This window comes from Ailuropoda melanoleuca, chromosome 4 (genome assembly GCF_002007445.2).
Source record: "Ailuropoda melanoleuca isolate Jingjing chromosome 4, ASM200744v2, whole genome shotgun sequence".
Taxonomy (NCBI): domain Eukaryota; kingdom Metazoa; phylum Chordata; class Mammalia; order Carnivora; family Ursidae; genus Ailuropoda; species Ailuropoda melanoleuca.
The window spans coordinates 49,909,075-49,936,641 of record NC_048221.1 but is presented as its reverse complement, the minus strand read 5'-3'; the positions used below and the strand labels follow the sequence as shown (position 1 = coordinate 49,936,641).

The window sequence follows — 27,567 nt, the reverse complement described above, 5'->3', positions numbered from 1 at the left end:
TCATATGTCAGGGTCATGAGATTGAGCCCTGCATTGGGCTCCACGCTCAGCACAGAGTCTGTTTGAGATACTCTCTCTTCCTCTCCCACTCCCCCAACTTGTGTTCTAAACAAATAAATAATTAAAATCTTTAAAAAAAAAACCAGGATGAAAAAGGAAAAAATTAGGGGCGCCTGGGTGGCACAGCGGTTAAGCGCCTGCCTTCGGCTCAGGGCGTGATCCCGGCGTTATGGGATAGCCCCACATCAGGCTCCTCCGCTATGAGCCTGCTTCTTCCTCTCCCACTCCCCCTGCTTGTGTTCCCTCTCTCACTGGCTGTCTCTATCTCTGTCAAATAAATAAAATCTTTAAAAAAAAAAAAAAAAGAAAAGAAAAAGGAAAAAATTAAATACATACATACATACACACATACATACATACATAAAACCAAACCAGGGTGGGGTGCCCGGCTGGCTCAGTCAGTAGAGCGCACCTCGGGGTCGTGAGTTCGAGCCCCACATTGGGTGTAGAGATTACTTAAGGAAATAAAAAAAATAAAAAATAAAAGAATCTAGGGTGGGGAAAAAAAGGGGCCTGAGCATGAAGACAGTTGCTTGTGTCTGCAATGCCTCTCCCCACTTAAGCCTTTTACAAAAGCACAGGTCTCTCACAACAAAGCCACACCTAGACACACCCGACCTATTTCCTTTGCTCAGCACCATTTAATGTATTCAAAAACAGCTTTTTTTTTTTTAACTCAAAATAGGAACCATCAGTCTCTTAAGAGCAATACATTTAATACAGTCATAAGATTTCAAACGAAAAACATATATTATTTATGCTACAGGTTTTCAATCCTCCTTGGACAACACAAAAAAACACAGTACTCAAACTGTATGTTTTCACAGGATGAACATGAATCTTATTTGGACACAAAGACAAGTTAAAAAAAATTTAAACCAACGATGAATGAATCCAACAAAAGCAGACTTCCTGACATCCCCCATCCCATCCCACCCTCGAACACATACCATTGCCTGCTCCCCAGCATTTCTTCCTTCCCACCCAGCAGCTCAATAACACATCAGACACTGAGACATGTGTCACTGAATGAGTACTACAGCATGCTTAAAAAACAAAGGCAAATTTATTAACTGAAGTTGAAAGAGGGGATTAAGGTGAGGTGAAACAAAGTCTAGGGGAAACTGTGGGGCACTGTAAGTAAGACATTACTCCACGCTGATTTCAGAGCACAGGAATTGTGCTCAAAGGTTAGCATGGGAACTACAGATACCAAGAAATATCCCATTGCTTATAAACGGAAGACTACACTAATGTCTACAAAGAGCTTATAATGCCATGGGAAAATATTTAAGTTATAAAGCTATAACTAAGAAGGCAGAATATAAAACTGTATATTCAGTATGATCTCAACTATGGAAAACCAAACCAACCACAAGATGCCCTAAAAACGTCAAAGGTTCAAAATGTTTTGGGGCTGTATTCAAGTAGTGTATCTAGTGATCTTTTTTTCCTTTTACTTTACTGTCTTTACCAAAATTTTCTCTACTGGGGGATTTTTTTTTTAACTGTTAGTTACCAGAAAAGAAAACCTGATAGAAGTATTGAATTTGAGTTAATCAATTTAAGTCCAGCCTATAAGAAAGCATTTGTACATTTATAAAACTATAAAACATTTTGGGCTACTCCCTGAATCCATGTATATTATGAGTAACTTCCAAGAGGTGGAGGGCTTCTGTCTCTCCTCCAGCCAGGTGCAAAGTGTCACCAGATCCTGCCTGATGAAAAATGCTGAACCAGGCAGCCTTGCAAGTCCAGATGAGCCTGCAAGTGGCTCCCCTTAGTGGTCCCCACTGCCCCAACACCGCTGGCCCCTTGTTATAACACCAGCAGCATTAAAAAAAAAAAAAAAATGCTAAGCCAAACAGAAATGTAGTGGATTTTCAAAAAAGTAACAGAAATACCCACACTTAGCAAAAACCTATTTACAGTACAGTAGTAGCTCCTTAATACTAGAACTAAACAAGAGGACAGCTATTTTCTCCTATCTTCTGTGCAGACATCAAGTTTCAAAAAAGCGATCATTACAATAACTGTAGAAAGCTAATCCTGGTTTAGAAACATAAAATAAAATAGAACTACAACAGCAGACAGAGAAAAGCACAAAATTTAGAAAGTCATAAAAAGTGCTTTCTATAAAAGTGATTCCCTTTAAAACATTTGTTTACTGTATACACTGTAAGGTCCCCACCTCCCCACCCCCCAAAAAAGGGCAAAACCTCCAAACACTTTCTACCAAAGTATCCACTGGTTTGTTCATTCAACAAACACTGACTAAAGGCTCATAATGTGTGAGGCACTGGGGTCTCAAAGAGGAGACAGACTTGTCCCTGCCTCAAGGACATCTCTGTCTTCTCAAAGCGGGAGGCGGACACATCACCAACCACAACACAGCAATTAAAAGCAGATGCCACTGCTTTCTCACAATTAAAGAATACGCTGCAATTCTTATTGAATTACTTACACAAAAGTCCTTACAAAGAAACTTTCCTGACTTACTAGAAGGCAAAAATGCAACTACTTGATGAATACTTCTAGAAGGGGCAGGCATTAAATCACATTTTTGATATTTGCCCCTAAACATCACAATGCCTAGTGAAGTCAGTTAACTTTCCTTTAAGCAATGGAGGATTTTTTACTCTGAAAACGAGACACCTTGAATCCAAGAATAAGTGACCAGTCCTAAATGTAGATAAGACTAGTCAGTACCATCAAAGGCTGAGACTCAGGAGTGCAAATTTCAGTTAAAATCCTCAGTCTCCCCTTCCAGCCGTTGATTTTCAATATGCTCCTGTGTCAGCCGCTCCAGGTCTTTCCTTACATTCGGGTGGTCTTCCAGATCTTCATAGAGTGATCTCACGATGTCCAGTCTCCTGTAATTCTCAGGCTTCACTAGGCTTCGGACAACCTGGAGGCACCGCTCTTTCAGAGTATACACTGTAAATGCAGAAAACCAAATCCTCAGCAGCCGACTCAAGCCTTGGGACAAGGGATGAGTAAGAGCCTTTGCCAACCACAGCAATTCCATTTACTATAGACAGATCTCACTTTGCGCAAAAAAAGTGAGTACCTGTGTCTGGCAGAGTGTAATGTGATGGCCCTAACAGTTCCCCTTACAAGCGGGCTGGGCTTGTGATGTTCTTTAACCAAATGCATGTCAGTGACATAACAGACACCATGCCAATTCTGAAACTAACCTTTAAGAAGCCCTGGCAACTTCCACTTTTTCATTCTCAGGAGCCCTGAGCTACCCTGCATGAAAGATGACACAAAGCGGAACAAGCCCTGAGAATGAACAGGAAAGAGGCCCAGCCGCCAGCCAACTACCTGCAGTCTGCCACACCAACAAGCACCAATGAGCAGAATAACCACCCACCTGAGCTCAGCCCAGACTGCAGAATTATGAATAAAAAGGAAGTTGTTAGTTTGGGGGTAGCTGGCACACACCAATAGATAACCAAAACAGTTTGGAACTGGATTTTGAGGAACTCCAGTTCTATTTTAAACTCACTGGGGAACTTACTCTTTAAGGGTATCCTATAAGGCAAAATCTACATTTATCAATTTAACTTATCAACTTATCAATTTTTGTACACCTACTTCCTTAAAACAGGATCCACATACACGTATCAGTTTGAACTTACGAAGCTACAGGTATTTGGGTTTGTTTGTTCTGTTGGCTGATTTTTAAGATTTTATATTTAAGTAATCTCTATACCCAACTTGGGGCTCAAACTCACAACCCCGAGATCAACAGCTGCATGCTCCACTGACTAAGCCAGCCAGGCGCCCTTGTATTTGGGTTTTTTTAACCTACAAGAACTTCAGTTTCTTTGGGTTCAACCTAATAAAATCAACTGAGTTTTAAACAAATGGTAAACTATGATGTTAATGTTCAATCTGGTGATTTTTTTTTAACCCACTGCAAGCTTGAGTGGGTTAAATAACATTAAAAGATACAACACTAGAAGCCATGTATCTCATTCTCTATACCTTATTCTTCTCCTAAGACTTCAGGGCATAATTCTGTTCTAAGGCCAGGTAAACAAAATGCATTCATAATTCTATGATCAGGTATTTTACTTATTTATTTAAAAAAATTTTTAAGTAATCTCTACCCCTCAATGTGGGGCTCGAACTCACGACCCCAAGATCAAGAGTCGTACTCTACCAATTGAGCCAGCCAGGCACCCCTACAGATACTTTAATTTAGCTTATCTCTGACAAGCCCAAGAGCTTCTGAGAAACCACATCTTCGGGGCGCCTGGGTGGCTCAGTCGTTAAGCATCTGCCTTTTGGCTCAGGGCATGATCCTGGCGTTCTGGGATTGAGCCCCGCATCAGGCTCCTCTTCTGGGAGCCTGCTTCTTCCTCTCCCACTCCCGCTTGTGTTCCCTCTCTCACTGGCTGTCTCTCTGTCGAATGAATGAATAGAATCTTTAAAAAAAAAAAGAAAGAAAGAAACCACAACATCTTCCTTCAATATAGAGCCTACAAATAAATTTGTTCCATTTTATTTGTGGTGGAGAATAGGACACAGAAAGGTTGGATAACTTGGCTAGCATCCAGTAAAAACCAATAAAGGTTTGGCTCCTTCAGGTGGCTTATTCTCTACTTATTACAACACCCTTATCTTTTTATTTATTACTTTTACTTATTTATTTATTTTTAAGTAATCTCTATACCCAGCGTGGGGCTTGAACTCATGACCCTGAGATCAAGAGTCACATGCTCTACCGACTGAGCCAGCCAGGAGTCCCTAGTCGTATCTTTTTAAAAAGTAAGATGGAGGGGCACCTGGGTGGCTCAGTCAGTTGAGCATCTGCCTTTGGCTTGGGTCATGATCCCAGAGTCCTGGGATCGAGTCCTACATTGGGCTCCTTGTTCGGCAGGGAGCCTGCTTCTCCCTCTGCCTGCCACTCCCCCCTCCGTCTGTGTTCTCGTTCTCTGACAAATAAATCTTCTTTTAAAAAAAGATGGAACATCAGTACCTGGCAGTGTGATGTTGGCAAAAATAGGCTGTCCATCAACATTGAGAGATGGCACAAACAGCTCAGTCTGGTTAACCAGAAGCCCATCGTATGTCCCTGCATCTCGGAAGAGCCAAAGGTGACCTGTTAAAACAAGCAGAGGCTGTTATGTATCCACACACCCACTTCCTTCACCTTCCTGGATTGACACGGAAGTACTTGCCTCTCATTATGTTAAATATCAGACAAAGCCCTTCTGATATTATCCTATTCAATCCTCACAACAGATCTATTAATATATGAGAAAATAGGTCTAAAAAAGCCAAGTGACTTGCTCAAGGGAACAGGGAGAGTAAGGAAATAAGAGCATGTACTTGAGGCTCCAAATACCATGCCTTTTCTGCTACCATGGTCAAAAAGCAAAGTATTATATGAACTGCATGTCACACCAAACACTGCAAACTAAAAGAAAGAACTTCACCAGCTCCTTATATCTGTGCTTCTCAAGAAGAAGGTGCAAAAATATCATGGCGAGAAAAAGAAGCCAGACAGAAAAGGGTATGTTCTACAGGAAAAGATGCAACTCATCTATGGTGTGAGAAACCAAAAGCACGGTTGCCTCTGGGAGGGACGGAACTGAGTGGAAAGGGGCAGGAGGGAACTTTCTGAAGTGATGGAAATGTTCTAATCTAGAATTTGACCTAGGTGTTGCTGTATTTATCAAAAACACATCAAACTCTAAGATCTATACATTTTATTGTATGTATATTATACTTGAATTTAAGAAACAAATACATCATATGCAAAAAAAAAAAAAAAGAGAGAGGGGAAGAAGGAGGGGAACCCCCCCCCCCAGATCTAACATTCTGTTAAGGGAGGAAGAGATAGTGTCTGAATAAATACATCATTAAAAATTAATTACTTAGCTAATTAATTAATTAAATACATCATGTGTTCCTGGGGCACGAACTTACTTGAAGATTTGGTGGGAAAAAGAAATGTAAACTGGTAAGTAATTATTTTTATTATGATAAAACATACATAAAATTGACCTTTTTTTTTTTTAAGATTTTATTTATTTATTTGACAGAGAGAGACAGCCAGCGAGAGAGGGAACACAGGCAGGGGGAGTGGGAGAGGAAGAAGCAGGCTCCCAGCGGAGGAGCCTGATGTGGGGCTTGATCCAGAATGCCGGCATGACGTCCTGAGCCGAAGGCAGGCGCTTAACGACTGAGCCAGCCAGGCGCCCCCAAAATTGACCATTTTTAAGTGTATAGTTCAGTGACATTAAGTACGTTCACATAGTAATTTTTAAAAATTTTATATTAAATCAGGCACAGATTTGGAGAAGAATACAAAATTCACACAATATCTTAGATAAAATAGGAGATACAGAAATGTTGATCCCTGGAAGAATTGTGTTCTCCCTCATATAATATCAAGGGAAGTTTGGTGTAAAAATTTGAGAAGCATTTCTGAGTATGCTCCTTTCAAGGCATTAAAGGATCCACTGGGATCCTCCCAGGATGGCTGTGAAAATTAAAGGAGTACCACTTCTCTTTTGAAAGCTATGGGAAGATTACTGCCTCCTTAGGTATAAGGCCTAGTTATCCCTCACCAGCAGCTTCCTAACTGGCTTCTCACCAGCAGTCTTCCCTCTCCAAACCACTTTGCAACCCGGGGGGAGCATTTCAGGATTAAAATCTGTCACAGTCATTTCCTCACTTAAAAACGCAAAGGGCCCTCTATCCCCAGGGGCAAAAATCATCTTCCAGGCTTCCTCTCCCACCATTCTGTACCTTCTTCGCCCAAGACTCCAGGTGTCGTTAGCCCATGCGGTTCTCTCTGGCTACAACTTTCAACTCCTGTCTTGGGTCGGTTAGCCCCTTTGCATCCGGCGGGCCTCCCTTTCTTCTGCTCTGGGAAGCTCTAAGTGAAACTACACACACACACACACACACACACACACACCCTTCACTGCGCAGGACACACACACCCTTCGCTGCGCAGGACACACACACACACCCTTCACTGCGCAGGTGCTTGCTCCAAGCTCCCACTTTCCGCTGTGCTCCATTCCTCTCGCAGGGACTGGGACACTGGCTCGTTACCTGTGTAGGCATTCGTGCGTCCCCGCCCCCGGACTGTGTTCTCCCTGAAGGCAGGCACCCTACGCGGACCTGGCCCACTGCCGACACTGGGGAGTGTGAGAGTCTCCCATTCGCGTACTGAACTAATGGGCATTAGGTCGAGAGCACTTTTGATGGTAAGTACACGTGTAAGGGGAAAAAGTCACCTCACATGAAAATTATTCAGTCCTATAGAGAATTAGCTGCCACTTACTAGCAGCGTCAACCTGGATCTGTCACAACCTCTCAGGGGCACCAGCAGGCGCTCCCGGCGCCCCGGGACAAAGGGGGAGGCGCGGTCGGGCTGGGCCGGGCCAGGCCAGGGCGACGCCAGCCCGCCTACCTCGGTAGCTGTGGATGCGGCGGCCCGTGCCCGGCGGCAGCGTCGGGTAGGGCTGCGGCTCGCCGTCGAAGTTGAGCCACACCGGCAGCACGACGCGCGGGCTGCGGTTGCAGAAGATGACCTGGGACGGCTCGCAGGAGTTCACTGAGCGCAGCACCGGCCGCGACTGCCCGGCCTCCATCTCCTCCTCAGCGCCCGGCTCCTCTGGGTCAGACTCTTCCGGCCCGGACTCCTCAGCGCCCGACTCCTCCCCGCCGTACTCTTCAGGGCCCACCTCCTCGGCGCCCACCTCCTCCGCACTCGCCTCGGCCTCTTCCACGTTCCCTGCCTTCCGGGGCATTACCTCCCGGAGTCTAGACAACCCGACCCTCGCCGCCTCGGGATTTGCGGGCCTCACGAGGCGGGGCCGGGCGTGCGTGCGTGCGCGTCCCCGCAAGCGTGCGCGCTATTTTCGCGCGCTCTCGGTCGGGGATGGAATTCTCCGGCAGAAATGGCGGGCTTGAAACTGTGCGCAAGCGCAGGTAGGACCGCCAGGCGCGGGAACCTAGCATCCAGAAGGCGGAGATTGGTGTCAGGCCGCTTCTTCACCCGCGGGTTTCCTCTATAAAGTGGATTTTTTTTTTTCTCGCACCGGTAAGTTTTTGACACAGTTTTTCCTTAGCTTCATTCATTCTCTTGATACCGTCATGGTTTTTGCCACATTCTCCCTACCATATGCGCTATTATTTAATTTAATAATTTTCTCGTTCGTTTTGTCTACATTTGGGTCACAAAACTCGAATTTTGTATAAACGAGTATAATAAAGTCACAAAATTTCCCTCTCGTCCTGGTTTCCCCCAGCCACCCAGGAAAAGTGCGAGGAGGCGAAAAGTACTACCAGTTTTTTATACTTCTGCACGTACGCAAAGCAGTTGAACAAGTTTAAGAAATTTTATGTTACTACCGTAAATGGAAAGTCGCTCTCATTTGTCACAGAAGAGTTCAGTGGAACTAAGTTCAAAGGAAACAAAACAACAGTTATTAAATTTTATTTATGGTCTGTTAAAAGCTTTGAGCCTGCGGGGCGCCTGGGTGGCACAGTGGTTAAGCGTCTGCCTTCGGCTCAGGGCGTGATCCCGGCGTTATGGGATCGAGCCCCACATCAGGCTCCTCTGCTATGAGCCTGCTTCTTCCTCTCCCACTCCCCCTGCTTGTGTTCCCTCTCTCGCTGGCTGTCTCTCTCTCTGTTGAATAAATAAATAAAATCTTAAAAAAAAAAAAAAAGCTTTGAGCCTGCTCTTTCTTGGTCCCGTGGGCTAGCCAAGTGTTAGATATTAAATGCCAAGTGTTGTCAAACCAACTTTCTTCTGGACATAATCAGAGGGATTAAAGGAAATTGAAAGGGGAATAACACTTGACACAGCAGTCTATGTGCCCTCTGAAATTCACACCCACCTGGGTTCTCATTCTGCCTGTAGCTTCAGATATATGTTACTGGGCAAAATTCTTCAAATTCTGAGACTTTGCTCATTTTTAAGAATTAGGTCACAAAACTGTGGACAAGTGTTAAGTGGAAAGTGGTTTAGTGCCTAGCACATAGTAAACACTCAACAAGTAGCAGTTAATTTTATAAGTTAAATTAAACACACTATCTCTGCCCTGAGAACTCTCACAGGCTACTGGGCAAGCACACAAGACATACTGTTAGAGTATGATACTGGTTGTAAAAGAGCAAGGTGTAAAGTGGTTTGCTGGACCTGAAAAATTTTGGTTAATTCTTCCCAGAAAGAGTTATATTTGGGATGGACTTTGAAAAATAGACCTAAGACTTTTCCCTTGCCATGTCCCATCAGACAAATATACATGTTGGATGTCAAATAAGGGCTCATAGACATATTTCCAAATCCAGTCTGCTTCTCATTGCTTTTATACTCACTGCCTCCAAGCTCAGGGCTCCTACAGGCCTACCAATTACTGAAAATCCACTGGAGACCCAAACCAAAGAGGGACAAAGATTTAAGCTCATAGCCCAGAACTATAGCCCCAACATTTAAAAGAAATGGCAGAGGGAGAAGGGACAAGTAAATTTTTTTGTTTTGTGTTTGGCTACATTCCTGGGCAGTTGTTCTCAATCAAATCTGCAAAAGCAGAAGAGGTTTAGATTTATTATTTTAGGTGTATGATGACCCATCCGAGGACCCTCATTTCAGTTTCTTCCACTGCCTGACAGGAAAGACTGATGCAAGCTTCTTCACAAACCATGTTGGAAAATGGCAACCCCATTAAAGTGAGGGAAAGTTTATTTAGGATATGGAAATGAATAAAAAAAATAGAGGGAAAAGCTATCAAATTGTATGTGTGGTGTGATGACCTTTATGCAAAATACATGTAATTATTGCCCCACACCCATCTTCTAGATGTAGTTTTATTACCTTTGTAATGAAAACAACTAAATCAGTTCCTTTTTGCACCCAGGCTTATTGAGATATAATTTACGTAAGTCAATTCTCTTTAATATTTTTTTTAAAGATTTTATTTATTTATTTGACAGAGAGACAGCCAGTGAGAGAGGGAACACAAGCAGGGGGAGTAGGAGAGGCAGAAGCAGGCTCATAGAAGAGCCTGATGTGGGGCTCGATCCCATAACGCTGGGATCACGCCCTGAGCCAAAGGCAGACGCTTAACCGCTGTGCCACCCAGGCGCCCCATCTTTAATATTTTTTAAGTTTCTTTATTTTAAAGACGTTATTTGACAGAGAGCAAGAGAGTTTGCACACAAGCACAATTACACACAATTACATTTTAATCTGCATTTACTAAATCATTTTATTTTCTTTTTTTTAAACTGTAATGTTTAATCCTTAGAACAAAATTAAGGTGTTGACAGGTTAGTTATTTTGACTCAAACTGTAAGAAGACTGAGTTTCAGAGGGGTTAAATATGCCCAGATTTGCTAAATTCAGATTGTTCTCAGTCATCTCATCATAATAAAAAATAAGATGGAGTTCATTTTCTTCTTCCGAGGTTAGACATAGGGAAATTACCCACATGGTGCCTCTCTTCCTTTCCTTATGAAATCTTAAGATTTCTAAAGAAGGATAATTCTGAAGGACTTTCATATTTTCTAATGTGAGTGGGAAGTAAGCTAAATATGATGAATCTTCTCTCAGCTATCCGTAAGATCCTTCAAGAGAACCTCTTTATTATACTTGGAAATGTTTTCAACCATGTAATTTTGTTGAATTTGCATATTTATTAAAAAACCAAAAAGGAAGGGGTTTGAGCCAGTGAGCTTTTAGGCATAAATGGATTACAAATCTCTTGATAATAAAGCAGTTTTCAATCTCTTGAAAAACTAAACTTGACCTAGAGTTCAGAAGCAGAAAGAAATGGGGAAGTGATATTTTTGGCATTAGAGTTATACCAAGTTCTGTTATGTTGCTCTTGTTACCCAGTACTTTGAATTTTCCACCTTTATTTCATGAAGCTGAAGCCATGTTTGTAAACAGTATTTGTTACTGTAGGCCACGCTGAGTGGGACAGAAAGCCCCTTGTTCATCTCCAGGCTCCTTCCCAGCATTTGCACTCAGTTTCATGCTGTTGCATATGAGAAAACATTTGCCCAAACTGGCTTTGGAGAATGTGAGTTGGGACTTATACTGGCAGTTTGCAGACAGCTGGTGCCATTAGTAACTGTACAAAAATACAGCTGCTTTCTAAAGGCAGGTGTGGCTGTCAAGTGGATTATACAACAAGAAAATCAGATTGATTTAGGGCTCTCAGGTTTATTTTTTGAAGAGAAACTAACCTGTATACTAAATTGTCCAAAGATTAGGATTAGCTAGAAATAAAACAACTTTAAGGTGAGAAAGAATTTTAGGCAGTTATCTAGTCTACTGTTGCTGTTTTAGAAATGAATAAACAAGCCTGGACAGGTTGTGTGACATGCCCACCCACTTACCTGGTGGCCAAGTCAAAACTAAAATCCAGGTCTCCTTAGTCCCAGTCAGTGCAGAGCTATTCAAGGACTCTCACATCAGTTTTCTGTTTTCTGTGCAATACTGGCCCTTTATCAGCCTCTCCTTGGGTCTCATTGACAACCCGACAGAGCAAAAGGGCAACTGTCACATTTAGCTAAGTGTTACCCATTGGCATCAATGTTTGCATTGAAAAACCTTGGGGCAAGGTTTCCTTTGGTTCTTCTGGCGCCTTTGGGTTTGTTGAGACTACCAGGTATGAGGTTGGCATTGTGCCTTAATTTGCATCCCCTACCCATAACATATTTAAAAAATAATTTCATTGTGAAACAAGTTTCAGGTTTATAGAAAAAATTTAAGAATAGTACAAAGAATTTAAATATATTCATATAATATATATATATTTTCAAAGGCAATCAGAACAGAGCAGGTGGTTGCATTTTTTTTTAAAGATTTAATTTGACAGAGAGAGAGATAGCCAGCGAGAGAGGGAACACAAGCAGGGGGAGTGGGAGAGGAAGAAGCAGGCTCCCAGTGGAGGAGCCTGATGTGGGGCTCGATCCCATAACGCTGAGATTACACCCTGAGCCAAAGGCAGACGCTTAACGACTGAGCCACTCAGGCGCCCCCATGTAATATATTTTTTAATTGAGATTATTTTATCCCCAAATTTGAACTCATTTAATGTGATAGTCCCACTGTGACTTTAAGGGTACACATGGACATGGATGCCTGGCTGGCTCAGTCAGTGGAACATGTGACTCTTGATCTCAGGGTTGTGAGTTTGAGCCCCACGTTGGGTGTAGAGGTTACTTAAAAATAAAATCTTAAAAAAGAAAAAGAGTACACATGGACAATAAATGCATTAAAAGGGGAAACATTAATATGCCTTTTTTAAAGTAAGATGTCCAATTCAATAAATATGTAGATCATTTTGACTTTGACAAACATTTTGCCTCAGAAGTTATTAGCATTAAAGACATTGTCTACTGTGCATGAGGCAGTGGAGATAAAATGGTGAGAAACAGACACATAATTTCTGCTCTTGGAGCATATAACATAGTCATTATTTACTGTATTTTCCCACGCAACCCAAAGGACACCAAAATGAAATTTGCATAAAAAGCTCAGGGGAAAAAAAGAACATAAAGGAATAATGCAGTATCAACTTTATTAAATAGGAAATACCATAGGCCAAAATTTTATTTTATTTAAAGATTTTATTTGAGAGAGAATGAGCCAGGGGGAGAGGCAGAGGGAGAGGGAGAAGCAGACTCCCCACCAAGCAGAGAGCCTGACTTGTGGCTTGACCCCGTGATCATGACCTGAGCTGAAGGCAGACGCTTAACCACTGAGCCACCCAGGTGATCCTCCTAGGCCAAAATTTTATTGTTTGTGGGAATCAAGGTTTTTTTTGTGTTTTGGTTATTTTAAGTATTTTTTTTTTTACCATTGTACAGGTAATATGATACCATATTTAGATTGTAAGTACATACAAGTATATGAGAAGCACTAAAAATTGGCCTGGATAAAAGAACTATCAAAATTCAACAATAAGAAAACCTAATAAATGGACAAAAGCCCTCAAAGAGGTTGGCAAATAAGGCTATGAAAAAAGCATTCTACAGTGCTAGTCACTGGGGAATACAAATCAAAACCTTAGTGAGTCACCACTATCCCATCTATTAGAATAGCTAAAACTTTTGAAAAGAATAAAAAAACCTAATAATACTAAGTGCAGGCAGGGATATGGAGCAACTGGAACACTCCTGCATAGCTGGTGAGAATGCAAAATGGTAATAGCCACTCTGGGAAAACAGTTTACCAATGTCTCATGAAGCTAAACATACACTTACCATATGACCAAAGAATCACTCCTAGATGAGTCTCTCTTAGGAGAAGTGAAAACTTATGTTCACACATGCACGCGCACACACACACACACACAACCTGTATGCAGATGTTTATAGCAGCTTTATTGATGATTGCTAAAAACTGGAAATAACTCCAGTGTCCTCCCGTTGGTGAGTGGATGTGGGATACCATTTAGCAATGAAAAGGAATAAGCTGTTGATACATACAACATGGATGAATCTCAAATTGATTATGCTAAGTGAAGAGCCAGACTCAAAAGGCTACGTACTGTATGATTCCATTACATGACATTCTGAAAAAGGCAAAACTAGGGACAGAGGACTCATCAGTGGTTGCCAAGGCTTAAGCCTGGAGGTGGGGTTTGGTCACAATGTCTTTTGGGGATGATAGGTTAGTCTGTAATTTAATTGTGGTGATGGTTATATGACTCTGTTTTGCCAAAACTCAGGTCTATACACCAAAATGTGAATTCTATATGTAAATTTAAAATAAATTTAGGGGAAAAAATAGCCTGGATAGATATACATCCAACCCTGTGATAGTCGTTGCCCCTGGGGAGGAAGGAGGAAAATGGGACTAGAGTAGAAGTTAAAGAGGATTTTAGACTCACCGTGTATTTTCTTAAAAAAAAGAGAGAAGTAAATATGACAGCATACTATTAAATTTATATGGTGAAATTATCAATGTTTGCTTTATTATATTTCTTTGTATTTTTTAATTGATCAAAATATAAACAAGGCAAAATATATCCTCCTAAAGGAAAATTTAGAGAAAACATGAAAGTATAAGGGAGAAGAAATCACCAGTTGTATTAAAACATTTGGGTGCATTTTCTTCCATTCTTCTCTCCATGTTGTTTTTGAATAGTGGTAAGTGTAACGTAAGAACAATGTAGCCTGTAGTTTTACTTTTACTTGGTATATCCTAAACATGTTTTCCTTCCTCTTAAATTATCTTTGATGATGTAATACCAATCTCAAGGCCTGCATTTAAACAACTGCTCTCACTTTACGGATGTAGGCATTTCTGTAATACTAAACTGGTATGTTTCACTTCACTAAACTGGAAGCACATATGCGAGAATGTTTGCATGAATTCTGTAAATTCTGATGTCTCCGAGTCATTGCAATTTAACAGGAAGTCCTGTCTTTCCTTGGGGTTTTCCTCCACAAATGTTTCCGTGTTGTTGATGTTGGGTACAGCTGGAAGTCCACATCCCCTGCTGGTCACTATCCTGCTGGAGGCCATCAGGATACACCACCTCTTTGTCTAATGTACTTTCAAGGAGAGCCCATGGCAAAAATCACCCAGGTTCTGGTGTTCCTTTGTAGATTTGTCTGACTCCTCAGATTAACTCATGCCATCACTTTCGCCAAGGCAGGAAATGATGAACCTCCCTAATCCAGCACTCTCCTCTGACCACCCTTTTCACACCGTTATGTATGCTTAAGTTTCTTTAATTTCAAAATGGAGATAATGACATAGCTTTAATGAATGTGGAATGCTTAGTATAGTGCCTGGCACTTAGATTTGATAGATTTTTTTTCTTTCTTCTTGAAGTTCATCTTTGACCAAAAAGAAATCCTCTGAACCCTGCTATTTCTGCACTCCTTCTTCCTCTAGAATCTATTCCACATGACTGTTTTAATTAGACAGAACTGCGGACCATCTTCCTTGATCACCAGATCTCCAGCCTTCCACAGCAGCATATGATTTTTTTTTTCTGTGCCTGATTATTGTGACCCTCCCCAAAGAGCTGGGAAGGCAAGACCATGACTCCTCTGCAATATTCTCAGTGCTTAGCACAGAGTAATCCCTCCATAAGTATTTGTGGAATGAATGAATGTTTATACTTTGTAGTTTTAATCTCCCAGAATAAACCTCGTTTCCCACATTTTCACCTTAGTGCTCTTCACATAGTAGGTCTGATGATTTTTCCCTTTATACCAGGCATCCTTGGCTTTTAAGAATTGACTTATATCAAGGGCATCTGACTGTCTCAGTTGGAAGAGCATGCGACTTTTGATCTCAGAGTCATGAGTTCAAGCCCCACGTTGGATATAGAGATTACTTAAAAATAAATAGATAAAAGCACTTGGGTGGCTCAGCTGGTTGAGCGTGTACCTTCGACTCAGGTCATGATCCCAGGACCCTGGGATCAAGCCCCACATCGGGCTCCTTGCTCAGCAGGGAGCCTGTTTCTCCCTCTGCTGCTCCCCCTGCTTGTGCTCTTGCGCTCGCTCTCGAATGAAATCTTAAAACAAAAATTGTATTTTAAGAAAATAAATAAAATGTAAAATATAACTTTATCATCCTCAGTAAGGACAAAATGTTAGTATTTCACAACTATTACTCCGTTAAGTCGAAGAAGTGACACCCTGGGGACAAAATAAACGGTGGTTTAGCCTAACACTATGGACTGCAATGACCTGTGAGCAAAGATGTGTATGACTAAAGAGTAAACTTCCAGTTTCTGGAGTCTGACCAGATAAGGCCTATCAGAAGAGGGTTGTAGCTGCTTCCTTTGGCTCGACCCAAAGATAGCTAGAGGAAGTCCTAGAATGGATTAAATTCCTTAGGCAAGGCTTCCAGAAAATACAGCATAAAATTAAACCTTCAGAGAAAAGAAGCTGTTAGAAGCGAAACTAGACAACATAGACATGAATGCAAAGTGTTTATCAGACACAGCAAGGACAACCTATGAAGCCGTCTTCACAAAAGGAAGGGTGGAAGCATGTAAGACTAACAGAGCTGTGTAATTGCTTGGAGTGTCTCAGGTGAGGACAGTAAAAGGGCACTGGACTAGGAATGAGATAAATTTTAGATCTCACTCTGCCACATTCAGAATAGAAGAATGGTTAGAACCGCCTGAGTCAGGTAGATCTAAGTTCAAATCCCACTACCTTCTCTTACTTCCTAAGATTTTGGACAAGTTTCAGCCTTTCTAAACTAGTTCCTCACCTATTACAGGGAGATAAGAATGCCTACTCCTTAGAATCTGAGGATTAAATGAAATAAAATACATAAGGCGATTAGCACATCTAGCACATGGTTAACACTAATAAAGTATAGACAACACCAGCTACATAGCCCTGTGCAAACCAGGGCCTCATTCTATAAAGGGAGTGACAACACAAAAGCACCCTGACACCTTAAAGTGCCAGGTGTGAAGGGGTTACTACTAGCAGGAGGCTGAGTTCACTTGTTGCCCACATCCAATGTTACCAGTTGTTTTCTTTAAAAGCAGCAGGTTACCACTAGCAACATGGTAGATTACTTAGGAGACTTTTTTTAGAAATGTTACTTTGGTATCAGATTAACAAACTGACATCTATGCAACCACGAGGAATTTATTGAACATCTTGACATGTGATTTCATTAAAGGAAGGCTTTTTCCTCATATTAGTTACCATCACTTTTGCCCCTATCATAATCTCATGGTATAGTCCTTGCATGTAGCAGGAACTCAATAAATGTCTGCTAAATTGACTGCAGAGCACCAGATGACCTAAAACCTAAACTATAGAAGTACTTACTTCATCCTGGAAAGGACTGAGCTATTATGAATAATGAACTCAAGTGACTGTTAGCAGCACTATCCCGACAAGCTCGATAATATTCAAAAACACCACTTCCCAAAGGAAAGGATGTCAGGTTTGTCTCCACCATAAAAATCCCATTTTTAAATGAAGGTACTACTTAAAATGGTCTTCCAAAGATCTAAGCAGAGGTTCTAAAAAGATCTGACAATGCAAAGCAGCTTGGGCTCTAAAGTCAGTTGAATTGGTGTTTACCGACCACCTGCCTCCTACAAGGCACCCAGCTGGGCAATACAGGAAAAGGTCTCATGTATAAACTATACCACGTAGTACCAGGTACCACATCAGAGAATAGCTCATAACAAGATCCAATCCAGAGCTGAAGTGTAGTTCAGAATGGTGGGGTGGGATGGGAGGGACTGAGAAAAGGAAAAGGGCAGTACTGAATGAAAAAGTCGAGTCCATGAGATCTTTCTGGAAAAGGTTTGACTTGAGCTAGCCTTGAAATAGCACATACAATTTGAATAGAGGGAAATTTGTGTGCATGGAGTGTGACAACTTCCATATGACTAAAATGGAGATTCTATATAAGAAATAAGCCTTTAAAAGTAGGTGGCATAAGTTTATAGCAAGCTTTGGATGCTAGAATGAAAAGTTTTAGATTCTTCTGTTTAAACTATTTGCTTTTCAAAAGAAATAGACAGTTAGCTTTTACTGGATAAAACTCATAGTCTGTCCTGGGTTGCAGCTGAACTGTGTGGATGCTGGTATTTCAATAGACTATAAGCATCATGCCTGATTCAATGCTTATCTTTTATTGGAGCATAAGGTGCCTACATAGTAACTACTTGATAAATGTCTGCTGAATGACCAAATGAATCCCAAGATGAATTAGCTCAAAGTCCAAGCATGGGGGGAAAGGGGGGCCCAGCTGGTAAGCCACCTAGACTTTGATCAAAGAGATACATCTGAAAGTTTTATGTTAGAATAATAATCCCACACGTCCGATTTCTGTGGAATGGGTGAGCCCCATCTCTAGCTCCTCTCCCCACCACAATCACAGCAGTCAGATAAAGTTGAGGAATTTATTAGGGAAATATGAGAGGGAAAGATACCTCAAGTGACAAAGAAAATTCTGAAAATGTCCCTTCAAGCCAAGTGGGGGCCTGGCCTTGACCTCCCCCAAAGGACAAGAAACTGGTGGGTTAGCAACATTCTCTGGTGGCCACCTTGCCAGAGCGTGTCTCAGCCAGGACTGCCTCCCACCCACCCCCCCACCAAAGGTGGAAAGGAGACAAAGACTGTTTATAGAATCAATGCAGAGGCAATGAGAGCTGTAAGGAAAGTGTGAGAGAGAGAAAGAGAGGTGGGAAGGACCTTAACAAAGAGTCCCAGGCATTTGGCTCTGAGCGCCTCAAATACACTGATAAACAGTTCTACAAAATGTTACTTAAAAGGTAAAATGCCTAATGTTGGTTCCAAGAGCTCCCCTGGACACCTTCCCACATGCCACATCACACACCGATGTACACGGCAGAGCCCAAAGGCCACGCTTTTGAAAAAAGAAAAACAAGAATAAGCCCTGTTGCTCTTTAAGGAGAGAGGAAGGAGCTGAGGCTGCTGGGGCCTTTCCCACGTCGGCCTGTGTTCCGTAAAGCAACTTCCCAGCAGCAGCATGGCGGACTTCTAGGTGAGGGTCTCACCTTTTGTCACCTGTCAAAGGAAACTGACAATTAGATAAATTCAAAGTATTAAAAAAAACCTGTTTATAGATCCTAGGTAGTAAAGGGAGTGGTAGAAAAGACAACAGCTTTGAAGGCCCAGAAACCTGGTTCAAATCCAGGGAAGTTCATTAACTTCTAAGCCTGTTAATGCTTCCAGGTTTGTTTCAGCAACAAGTGGATATGCACATTCTCTCTGCACAGCCCTTGCCTAGCCTCATGAGCAAGTACCTTCCCTGACATACTCACCCGCGCTTCAATGTATTCTATTCTCCGTTCGAGGGCTGTCAATTTCTCGTTTAGTGTTGCAAGTCTTGAACGACAAGACATATCTGGTAAAAGGAGACTGATGTTCAGGATTAATGTCATTCCAAATACAGATGCACACACATGCACTCACACACACGGTCCCTAGCTGAAGAAGAATGACACATCATGCAGACCACAAATGGGAGCAGGTGAGCAAAGCAAGGGAATGGAGAAAAGGTGAGAATTATATGAGGAACACAGCTGCTGAACTTCCTACCTGAGCAAAGCAAGGGAATGGAGAAAAGGTGAGAATTATATGAGCAACACAGCTGCTGAACTTCCTACCAAGGGTGGCAGGCAGAGAATAATGACCCCCAAAGATGTCCATGCCCTAATCCCCGAACCTGTATGTATGCTACATGACAAAACGGACTTAGCAAATGTGATTAAGGTTAAGGACCTTGAGATCCTGGATTATCCAGGGCGACACAATCTAATCACAAATCCATAAATGTACGGAGAGATAGACCAAGGAAAGGTGGAGGAAGAAGAAGAAGAGATTCAAAGTCAACCTGCTCCTGCTGGCTCTACTGCTGGAGGAAGGAGGCCATGAGCTGAAGGATGCCAGAGACACCAAGAGCTGGAAATGGCGCTCAGCTGACAGCCAGCAAGGAAGCAAAGATTTCAGCCCTACAGCCACAAGAAACTGAATTCTGCCACCAACCCAATAAGCAAGGACACAGATCCTTTCCTAGAGTCTCCCGAAAGGAAGGCAGCCCTGCTGACACCTTGATTTTAGCCCAATGATGTTGGACTTCCAAACTACACAACTATAAAATAATAAACGTAAGTGATAAAAGTGGCTACATTTATGGTAATTTGTTATGGCAAAAATAGAAAATTAACACACCAAAACTCTACAGACGGCTATTTGCTAATAGACAAACCAAGAGTTTCAAGAGAGGGGAAGTGACAAGAGGAAGAAAATAATCTCGAGAGGGAAGAAAAACAGAGGCCACGGAAGCAGCAGACACTATGGAGAGGAGAAAAGGCGTCCATGTTTCTAAGCTCATGGAAGCCTCATCACTGCTTCTGCCCTAGGAAGGTACTTAATGTGTCGTCAATATCCGCGCAGGCATGTCAGCAGGAGAGAAAACTTGGGAGAACATCATATACCCTGTGGAGCCCACATGCCATCTGTGGAAACCAGCAACACTTTTCTTCCTTTCCCTTTTCCAATCTTCTTTCACCATCTTGCCAAAAAGAAACCTAGATGTCCCCTAAAATACCTTTTGCTTTGCAAACTTCTCTAAGAGAAACCACTCAACTACTCCTTCCCTAACCATTCTCAACAGGAGAAAAATGTTTCTGGACATGCTCATTATTTCCTATTACTTCCTCCAACACCGTTGTTCGGTCATCCTCAATAACCTTCACTTTTTAAGTCTAAAATATCCTCTCTCTGAGACACTCTCCCACTCACAATGATTTAACACTTAGCTCACAACTTCCTTTTCATCTCTTCCCTGTTATGCAAAAGCATGTCCAAATCCATTTTGACAAATCCTCCTACACCAAGCTCCTGCGTCAACTTTCACTTCTCCACGTCCACATCTTACTCATCTTGCCTGTCTAAACATTCTCCTTCAAGGCTCAGTTCAAACTGGACTTCTGAGAGGTCTCTATCAGAGGCATATAATTCTCCTTCCGCTGTACATTTATGGTTGACTTTCTAGTTTATAAATTACTTATGTGCTTGGTCTTAGGTAATCATTTCTCTCTTTGGATACAGACTTAACAAACAAGAATGTTCACCACTATTACTTGGGAATGGTTTCATAAAATATGGTGTATTTATGAAAGACTATTAAAGTAGCCATTAAAAATTACAAGTTTGTTAGAGTCCATAGTCTCTCATGCTTCATTCCGCCTTCTGATTACCCCACCTTTCTTTATCCCTTTCTTCTCCTACTGATCTTCCTAGTTCTTATGTTCCATAGATGAGAGACAAACTGAGGGCTTCAGAGGGGAGGCGGGGAATGGGATAGGCTGGTGATGGGTAGTAAGGAGGGCACGTATTGCATGGTGCACTGGGTGTTATATGCAACTAATGAATCATCAAACTTTACATCAAAAACCAGGGATGTACTGTATGGTGACTAACATAATATAATAAAAAAACTTAAAACAAAAAAAAAACCCCCAAAAATTACAAGTTTGCATCTTTTTAACAAGTCACTAAAAAACAAACAAAAAATAAGGCACCATTTAAACAACTCATTAAAAAAAAAACAGAATTACAAGTTTGAATATTTAACATAGGAAATGTTCTTGCTACCTAGACAAATGATATTTATGTACTTGTAATTTATCATTTTTTTTAACATGTTTGTTACCCCACTAGAAAGAGTTAATCAAAGCCCACTTCACTGGGCTAAAATCAATTAATCAAATACTGCCTCTTATTAATTTTTTTAACAAGTATCTTGCCTGGCACAGAGATGTTTTTGAGAAAAAAATTATGGATTCTAATATGTTAGTGAAACAAAAGATTGGCTCTAGTGTGACTGCACTAATTCTACAAGTGGGGAAACCAAGGCCCATCTGGGATAACTGATGGGACAAAACAATAGCACAGCTGAGTTCGGAGCCCATTCCCTTACTGCCCAGGAGGGTACTCTCCCACCACACACCCTGCTACCATCCTCATATCCCCAACTGAAACGTGTACCAATTAGCAGTCATTCCCCATTCAGCCTCGTCCCAACCCATGGCGACCATTAATCTGTCTCTATGGATTTACCCACTCTGGACATTCTTCATTTTTCCTTTAAATTGTGTTGTTTATCTGCTAGTGCTGCTTCTTCTAATTCCTAGATCTAGCTTGAGTAGAAGGAACTCAGCATCCTCCTTTTCCTAGATATACTTCCACTGCCAGGACTGCCCAACAGGACCATGTCTCTTTCGATCTGGTTTTTAGAAGCTCAAAGGCACATCACATCTGCTATTCGTTAAGAGCATGACTGTTATCACTAGCAACCTGTCATTTCCCATAAAAAGAGACATGCCAAAATTATGTGCAGGGGTGCGGTGGTGAGAGGGAGGGTTCCTTCCTGATGGCTGTTCTGTTCTAGCTCTGCCAATCTGGTAATGAATCAATCCAAGAACAACACTACACTACTGGCTTAAATGGATGAGCCCTGTTGAGAAATATAAAATGTTGAACTCTAGAAACTTTGATCATATTTCAGATCCCAAGAAATACATATTGATTCAAGCAAAACACTGGGAAAGCATTCAGCAGTTGAACAAATCTGAAACCACACTGCATTTAGGAGTACATTATCACCATTTTTTTTTTAAAGATTTTATTTATTTATTTGAGAGAGAGCGAGAGAGCAAGCATAAGCAGGGGCTGAGAGGGAGAAACAGGCTCCCCACTGAGCAGGGAGCCCGATGCGGGTTCAGTCCTCGACGAAGGCAGATGCTTAACCAACTGAGCCACCCAGTCACCCCTATCACCAGACTTTAATGAAGATAATAACCATCCTTGTCAGGGTGCTTGACGGTGTGCATCCATTACTACTGCTGACAAATGCCAGTTATCAGCTCCTCTGAACTCTTAACGCACATAACCTTAGCCTAAAAAAATCAACACTGTCATTCTCTTGAATTGTTGCCATTAAGGCTTACTTCTCTGACAGAATTCTAAATTTCTCAGGAGTGGCTACCATTTCCATTTATTTTTATTTATTCCTTTCTCAGAGGATGTGACACATAGCTGGGATCAAAACAGACATGCTACACTTGTTGGCTAAGTATAAAAACAGACATTTAAAAATAACCACATTTATTATTTTTGTTACACTTCTCTGCACATATTAGCTTTAGAATCAGATAAAATGGTATAAAAATAAAAAGCTATCATCTGTGACAATCTATTTTTAGAAACTTCACCAATTCAAGGTACAGAACAGGTCTAGTGTTAGGATGTTATCACTGCCTTATGATTTGTGGAGCCTCAGGTTCAGATGGCCCGTGAATATAATTACTCTCACCAGCTGGAAGGAATCACAGGGTAAAAGCTGTTTAGAGAGTCACTACCTAGGAATGCCTGGGTGGCTCAGTCGGTTAAGCCTCTGTCTTTGGCTCAGGTCATGATGCCAGGGTCCTGGGCTCGAGTCCCACACTGGGCTCCTTGCTCAGTGGGGAGCCTGCTTCTCCCTCTGCCTGCTGTTGCCCATGCTTTTGAGCACGCTCTCTCTCTGACAAATAAATAATCTTTAAAAAAAAAAAAAAAGTCACTAGCTAACTTGGAAAAACAGTTCCCTCTCCAAAGCACATGGCCTACACAGACTCTGTGATCAGGGTAAGGACTATAGAATTGCTGCCATTTTCAAAGAGCTCCCAGGGGCACGTGGGTGGCTCAGTCTGTTAAGCATCCGCCTTTGGCTCAGGGTTTAGGTCATGAAACCAAGGTCCTCGGATCAAGCCCCGCATCGGGCTCTTTGCTCAGCGGGAGCCTGCTTCTCCCTCTGCCCCTCCCCCTGCTCGTGTTTTCTCTCTCTCTCAAATAAATAAATAAAACCTTAAAAAAAAAAAATCTGGATACCCCCTCAAAGTAAATTCCTATTAAATCTCTGTACCACCAAATCATATTATCATATCATCATAAACTCAATATAACCCCTACACATACACATCAGAATTGAGGAGTCACACTAAGGGCTTAGAGTGGGAAAATGTATCCCCCACACGCTCATCCTGAGTCACCCAAAGCCAAGACAATGTCTCAAGTGTTTCATTACTGATCTAGTTTCTCAGCCTGTTAGTCCTTGTTTAAACTCATCAGTGATATTGTCAATCTTCAAGAACTGTTAAATCAAATTGCTTTAGCTTTTAACTTTGCTTCATAATTCCATTCTTAATTGTAATTACTGTCCTTTTCTTTAACTAAATTAACTTTCTAAAATTTTCAAAAACCATCTAGTAATTACTCCGAACATTAGGCCATTAGCATCACTTTAAAGGAGGGCAATGGCCTAAGCTAAGGAAAGCCCTTTTTTCTGGCTCCGTTAAGATTGGAATTCTGTGTGACTATTTCCTCAGTCTAGGACATGTTTGAAATCTCAAAAAGATGGGGCGCCTGGGTGGCTCAGTCGTTAAGCGTCTGCCTTCGGCTCAGGGCATGATCCCAGCATTCTGGGATCCAGCCCTACATCAGGCTCCTCCGCTGGGAGCCTGCTTCTTCCTCTCCCACTCCCCCTGCTTGTGTTCCCTATCTCACTGGCTGTCTCTCTCTCTGTCAAATAAATAAATAAAATCTTAAAAAAAAAAATCTCAAAAAGAAAAGTCTTTATTCTCTATTTGGTCATAGAATGTGACTCATGCATTTGATAAAATCTCAGTGCAGGTATTTCCTTGTTTATAAAGCAAGAAAAGAGACATTTCTCCTCTGCAAATCCTAAGCTCAAACTCTTCAATTTTTGGTCAGTTCCAAGACTCACCTGCCATAAATCTAGTGATTGTAGTATGCCAAGATTTATGTCAAAGGTAAATGTATGTGAATTAAAAGTTTATTTATACAGGGGTGCCTGGGTGGTGCAAATCCTGATTTTGGCTCAGGTCATTGATCTCGGGGTCATAAAACAGAGCCCCTCATCAGGCTCTGTGCTCATCAGAGTCTGCTTAAGACTATCTCTCCCTCTCCCTCTGCTCCACCCCTGCTCAAGATTGCTTGCTTGGGCTCTCTCAAAAAAATAAATCTTTAAAACAAAGTCTATTAATATAATTCAGTGCTCAGAAATGAAGTTATTACCCAGATCCAAATGTGGGGGAGTGAGATGATAGATCACTTCTAAATTTTGAAAAACAGCCCCGGCTTAACTTATTTTATTTTTTTAAGATTTACTCATTTGAGAGAGAGCGAGCGAGCTCCCACAGGAGTGGGAGGGGCAGAGGGAAAAAGAATCTCAAGGAGACTCGGCACTGAGCAGGAGCCCATATCAGGGCTCCATCTCATGACACTGAGATCACTACTGCAGCGGGAGCCGAAACTAAGAGTCGGAAGCTTAACCGACTGACCCACCCAGGTGCCCCCTGACTTGTTATTTTAGATGCTTTACTGATTTAACTGATGTTCTTAATACTTTACTTGGATAGTCTGTGTGTATATATCAGATCCTACCAGATAGATGAAGTCTTTTAATTCTGCTTTTAATTCTGCTTTTTAAGGTTAAAATTCTCCCTGTTGGTGGTGATTTTTCCAACTACTTTCCACTGCCTCTCCTGACTAAGCCAAATCTCAAAGCTCTGACCTTCTCATCATTCCATCCTTCCCCTAGCATGCAATATTTTGGTTTCTCTTCTCTGGCCCTTCCTCTGAAGGAATGTTGTGAGTACAGAATGCTGTGAACAACTTCCAACAATAGTTCAGCTCTCCAGGAAAGTAGGAGAAACCAATTATGAGAACTACCATCAAAAGAGTTTGCACAGAACTTAGGAAAAGAAAAACTCTCTGAGGAAATCCAGACTCTCTGAATAGCAGGGTAAATAGGTTCAGTATTTCTTAATGTTTTCAGTTCCCTGATATCAATTAATCTAGCCTCTTAACTTGAGACTCCTGTCTCCAAATCCATCTATCTTTTTCACTAAACCATACTCCTTCACTCATAGGCCTTAAACTATTTCAGGATACTATGAGATCTATGTTTGTTGATTACCATTCTCTACCACAACCTCTATACTAAGTTATGTGTGTGAATATGTATCAATGACATACATATTTATACTATTCTCTCATTATACTACCCTCACCCTCATTCCCTTGTGAGAAAATCCATCATACTAAGATTATAGTCTTATACACTTTATGAGGAAATAGATGAATATAAAACTGATGTTCTGAAACTGTCATTATTTCATCTTCAATAAAGAAATTCCTTGCAAGCAGGAATTGATTCTTGTTCTATGTCCTCCAGAGTGCCCGAGAGAGCCTTGTACTGAGATCTGGTCTCTCTTGCTGATGCTTTCTAAGAAAATTCCTGTTCTGTTACCTTACTCCTCGGGATGCATCAGTCATCCGGCTGGAAAATAATTCATTATAAATCTTTTTTTAATACATCAGTTTCCCCTACTTAATCTTAATTGCTTGTTGCTGAATTAGTGGAACAGAAACACATTAGTTGGAAAAAAAATCACTAGCTGTCATCCTTACACCCTGTGATTACTTAAGTAAGTCTACCCAGTGCCCAGTTCTGTTAAAAAAAAAAAAAAACACACTTGGAGAACATGGGATGGGAGTCTTTGTTACAGGCTTGCTGTCCGGAAGGATAAGGTGGAACAAAGCAGAAAGAATTGAGGACTGTCAGAAGTAGGCCATGCCTCTAGGAAAGATTTTGCTAGAAGCAGAACGAACATCTACTGTCGGCTGGATACCAGCAATACAGGGCACTCCATGGCCTTACATAATCTGGACCTTAACTCTGACCTCATCTCCTACCACTCTCAGGGCAGCAAAAACGGGAGACAGGAATGGGCCACTAAACGGTATGGCACTAAGGAGATGTTGAAAATGATGAGGAACCGTCAAGAAACTTACACAGGGGCAGCGACAGGGCCGTGGCTGCATTCTGAAAGGCGCACTCTGAGTGCAAAGTGGGAACTGAATGGAAGCGGGTCACAAAGGAAGCAGGGAGGCTACCGAAGAGAAGACAAGACTGTAGATGGAGGTGCCTGAAGAGTCTGGAAAAAGGAAGGACCTGTTAATGGATCTGGGGTGATGGCAATGAAACAGATAAGCTCAGCCTGGCGCAGGAGAACCCCACAGGGACTGCCCAGTGGAGCCTAAAGGTCAGGGCGACAGGGGGAAGGTGGGCTCCAGAGGACGCGAAAAACAGCAAGAGCCGAGGGCTCCCGGAGAAAGCCCCTGCATAGCTTCTCAGCGCCCTCGCCAAACTACCTGAGTGGCCTCCTACCCACCCCCACCACCCCCTGCTCGCCCGCTGACCGAACGAGTTGAGAAAGTCCGCGATTTTCTTGATGCTGCTGGTGATGACCTCAATGTATTCCCGGTTCGCCCAGTCCTGGTGAATCTCCCGCTGCACCGGATCCTCTTGACCCGCCATGGCTGCCACCTGAAGAGGAGCCACTGCGCAGGCGCCCCGACCCTCTAGGCGGCCAGTGCGCCTGCGCCGCCAGCCCACACCCATGCCTTGGCACCCACGAGTGAACGGGCATTGTGATACGCCTGCGCGATGTCAAGTCCTCTCCGGTGTTTTCGCTATGCTCCGACGCCCCTGAAAAAAAGTCGCAAAAACCCTGATGGAGAAAATGGGGTGCGCACGCGCCAAGGCACCCCTACCCACCACATACCCCATCGCCGGCGGTTTTGGTTGTTAGGGGGCGCTTGACCACGAGACGTTCGCTGTGTCCGGTGCTCCAAATTAAGGTTGTGGTCTGTGTCAGCAATTAGTGGGGCGTAGCCAATTAAGCCACGGTAAATACCACTCATTTTGAAAGTGGCTTTCAACAACACAACATGATTCCCCACCTTGCACTCATCAAATAAACAAAATATTATTATTTTCATTTTTAACAATAATACCCAATGATGGAAAGGCTGAAGGGAAATTGATAGGCCACTAAAGATAGCTGGTCACACTAAACTGACACAACTCCTTAAGGAAATTTGTAAATTGATAGCAAGAACTGTCAAAAAATTAAA

At 42.1% G+C, this 27,567-nt stretch overlaps 3 protein-coding genes across 3 annotated transcripts in view; all 3 read right to left on the bottom strand.

Moving 5' to 3' along the window:
• Positions 1-681: 681 nt before the first annotated feature.
• On the bottom strand, positions 682-7,916 carry VHL (von Hippel-Lindau tumor suppressor). The gene is made up of 3 exons (XM_034658764.1): positions 7,502-7,916; positions 5,051-5,173; positions 682-2,997 (listed from the first exon to the last, which is right to left on the bottom strand). The coding sequence occupies exons 1-3, from the start codon at positions 7,839-7,841 to the stop codon at positions 2,801-2,803; spliced, it is 660 nt and encodes a 219-aa protein (XP_034514655.1). The 5' UTR covers positions 7,842-7,916; the 3' UTR covers positions 682-2,800.
• Positions 7,917-17,943: 10,027 nt separating this feature from the next.
• On the bottom strand, positions 17,944-26,998 carry BRK1 (BRICK1 subunit of SCAR/WAVE actin nucleating complex). Its single transcript, XM_002925023.4, has 3 exons — positions 26,851-26,998; positions 18,843-18,925; positions 17,944-18,585 (listed from the first exon to the last, which is right to left on the bottom strand). Exons 1-3 carry the CDS (start codon positions 26,966-26,968, stop codon positions 18,559-18,561), a joined length of 228 nt encoding a protein of 75 aa, XP_002925069.1. The 5' UTR covers positions 26,969-26,998; the 3' UTR covers positions 17,944-18,558.
• The window catches only part of FANCD2 (FA complementation group D2), a 75,536-nt gene continuing 66,867 nt past the window's right edge, over positions 18,899-27,567 (bottom strand). Inside the window, exons 45-46 of the mRNA XM_034658760.1 lie at positions 26,851-27,139; positions 18,899-18,925 (exon numbers count right to left, since the gene is read on the bottom strand). The gene's annotated coding sequence lies outside the window, so the exon portion shown is untranslated. The remainder of the gene's footprint in view (positions 18,926-26,850; positions 27,140-27,567) is intronic.

Coding starts and splice junctions, on each gene's coding strand:
- VHL (XM_034658764.1), bottom strand. CDS start 7,841: ATGCCCCGGAAGGCAGGGAACGTGGAAGAGGCCGAGGCGAGTGCGGAG. Junction 5,174..7,501: donor CCGCATCCACAGCTACCGAG/GTAGGCGGGCTG, acceptor TTGTTTTAACAG/GTCACCTTTGGCTCTTCCGA. Junction 2,998..5,050: donor TGCCAACATCACACTGCCAG/GTACTGATGTTC, acceptor CTGCATTTACAG/TGTATACTCTGAAAGAGCGG.
- BRK1 (XM_002925023.4), bottom strand. CDS start 26,968: ATGGCGGGTCAAGAGGATCCGGTGCAGCGGGAGATTCACCAGGACTGG. Junction 18,926..26,850: donor GGACTTTCTCAACTCGTTCG/GTCAGCGGGCGA, acceptor TCCTTTTACCAG/ATATGTCTTGTCGTTCAAGA. Junction 18,586..18,842: donor TAGAATACATTGAAGCGCGG/GTGAGTATGTCA, acceptor TTCCTTTGACAG/GTGACAAAAGGTGAGACCCT.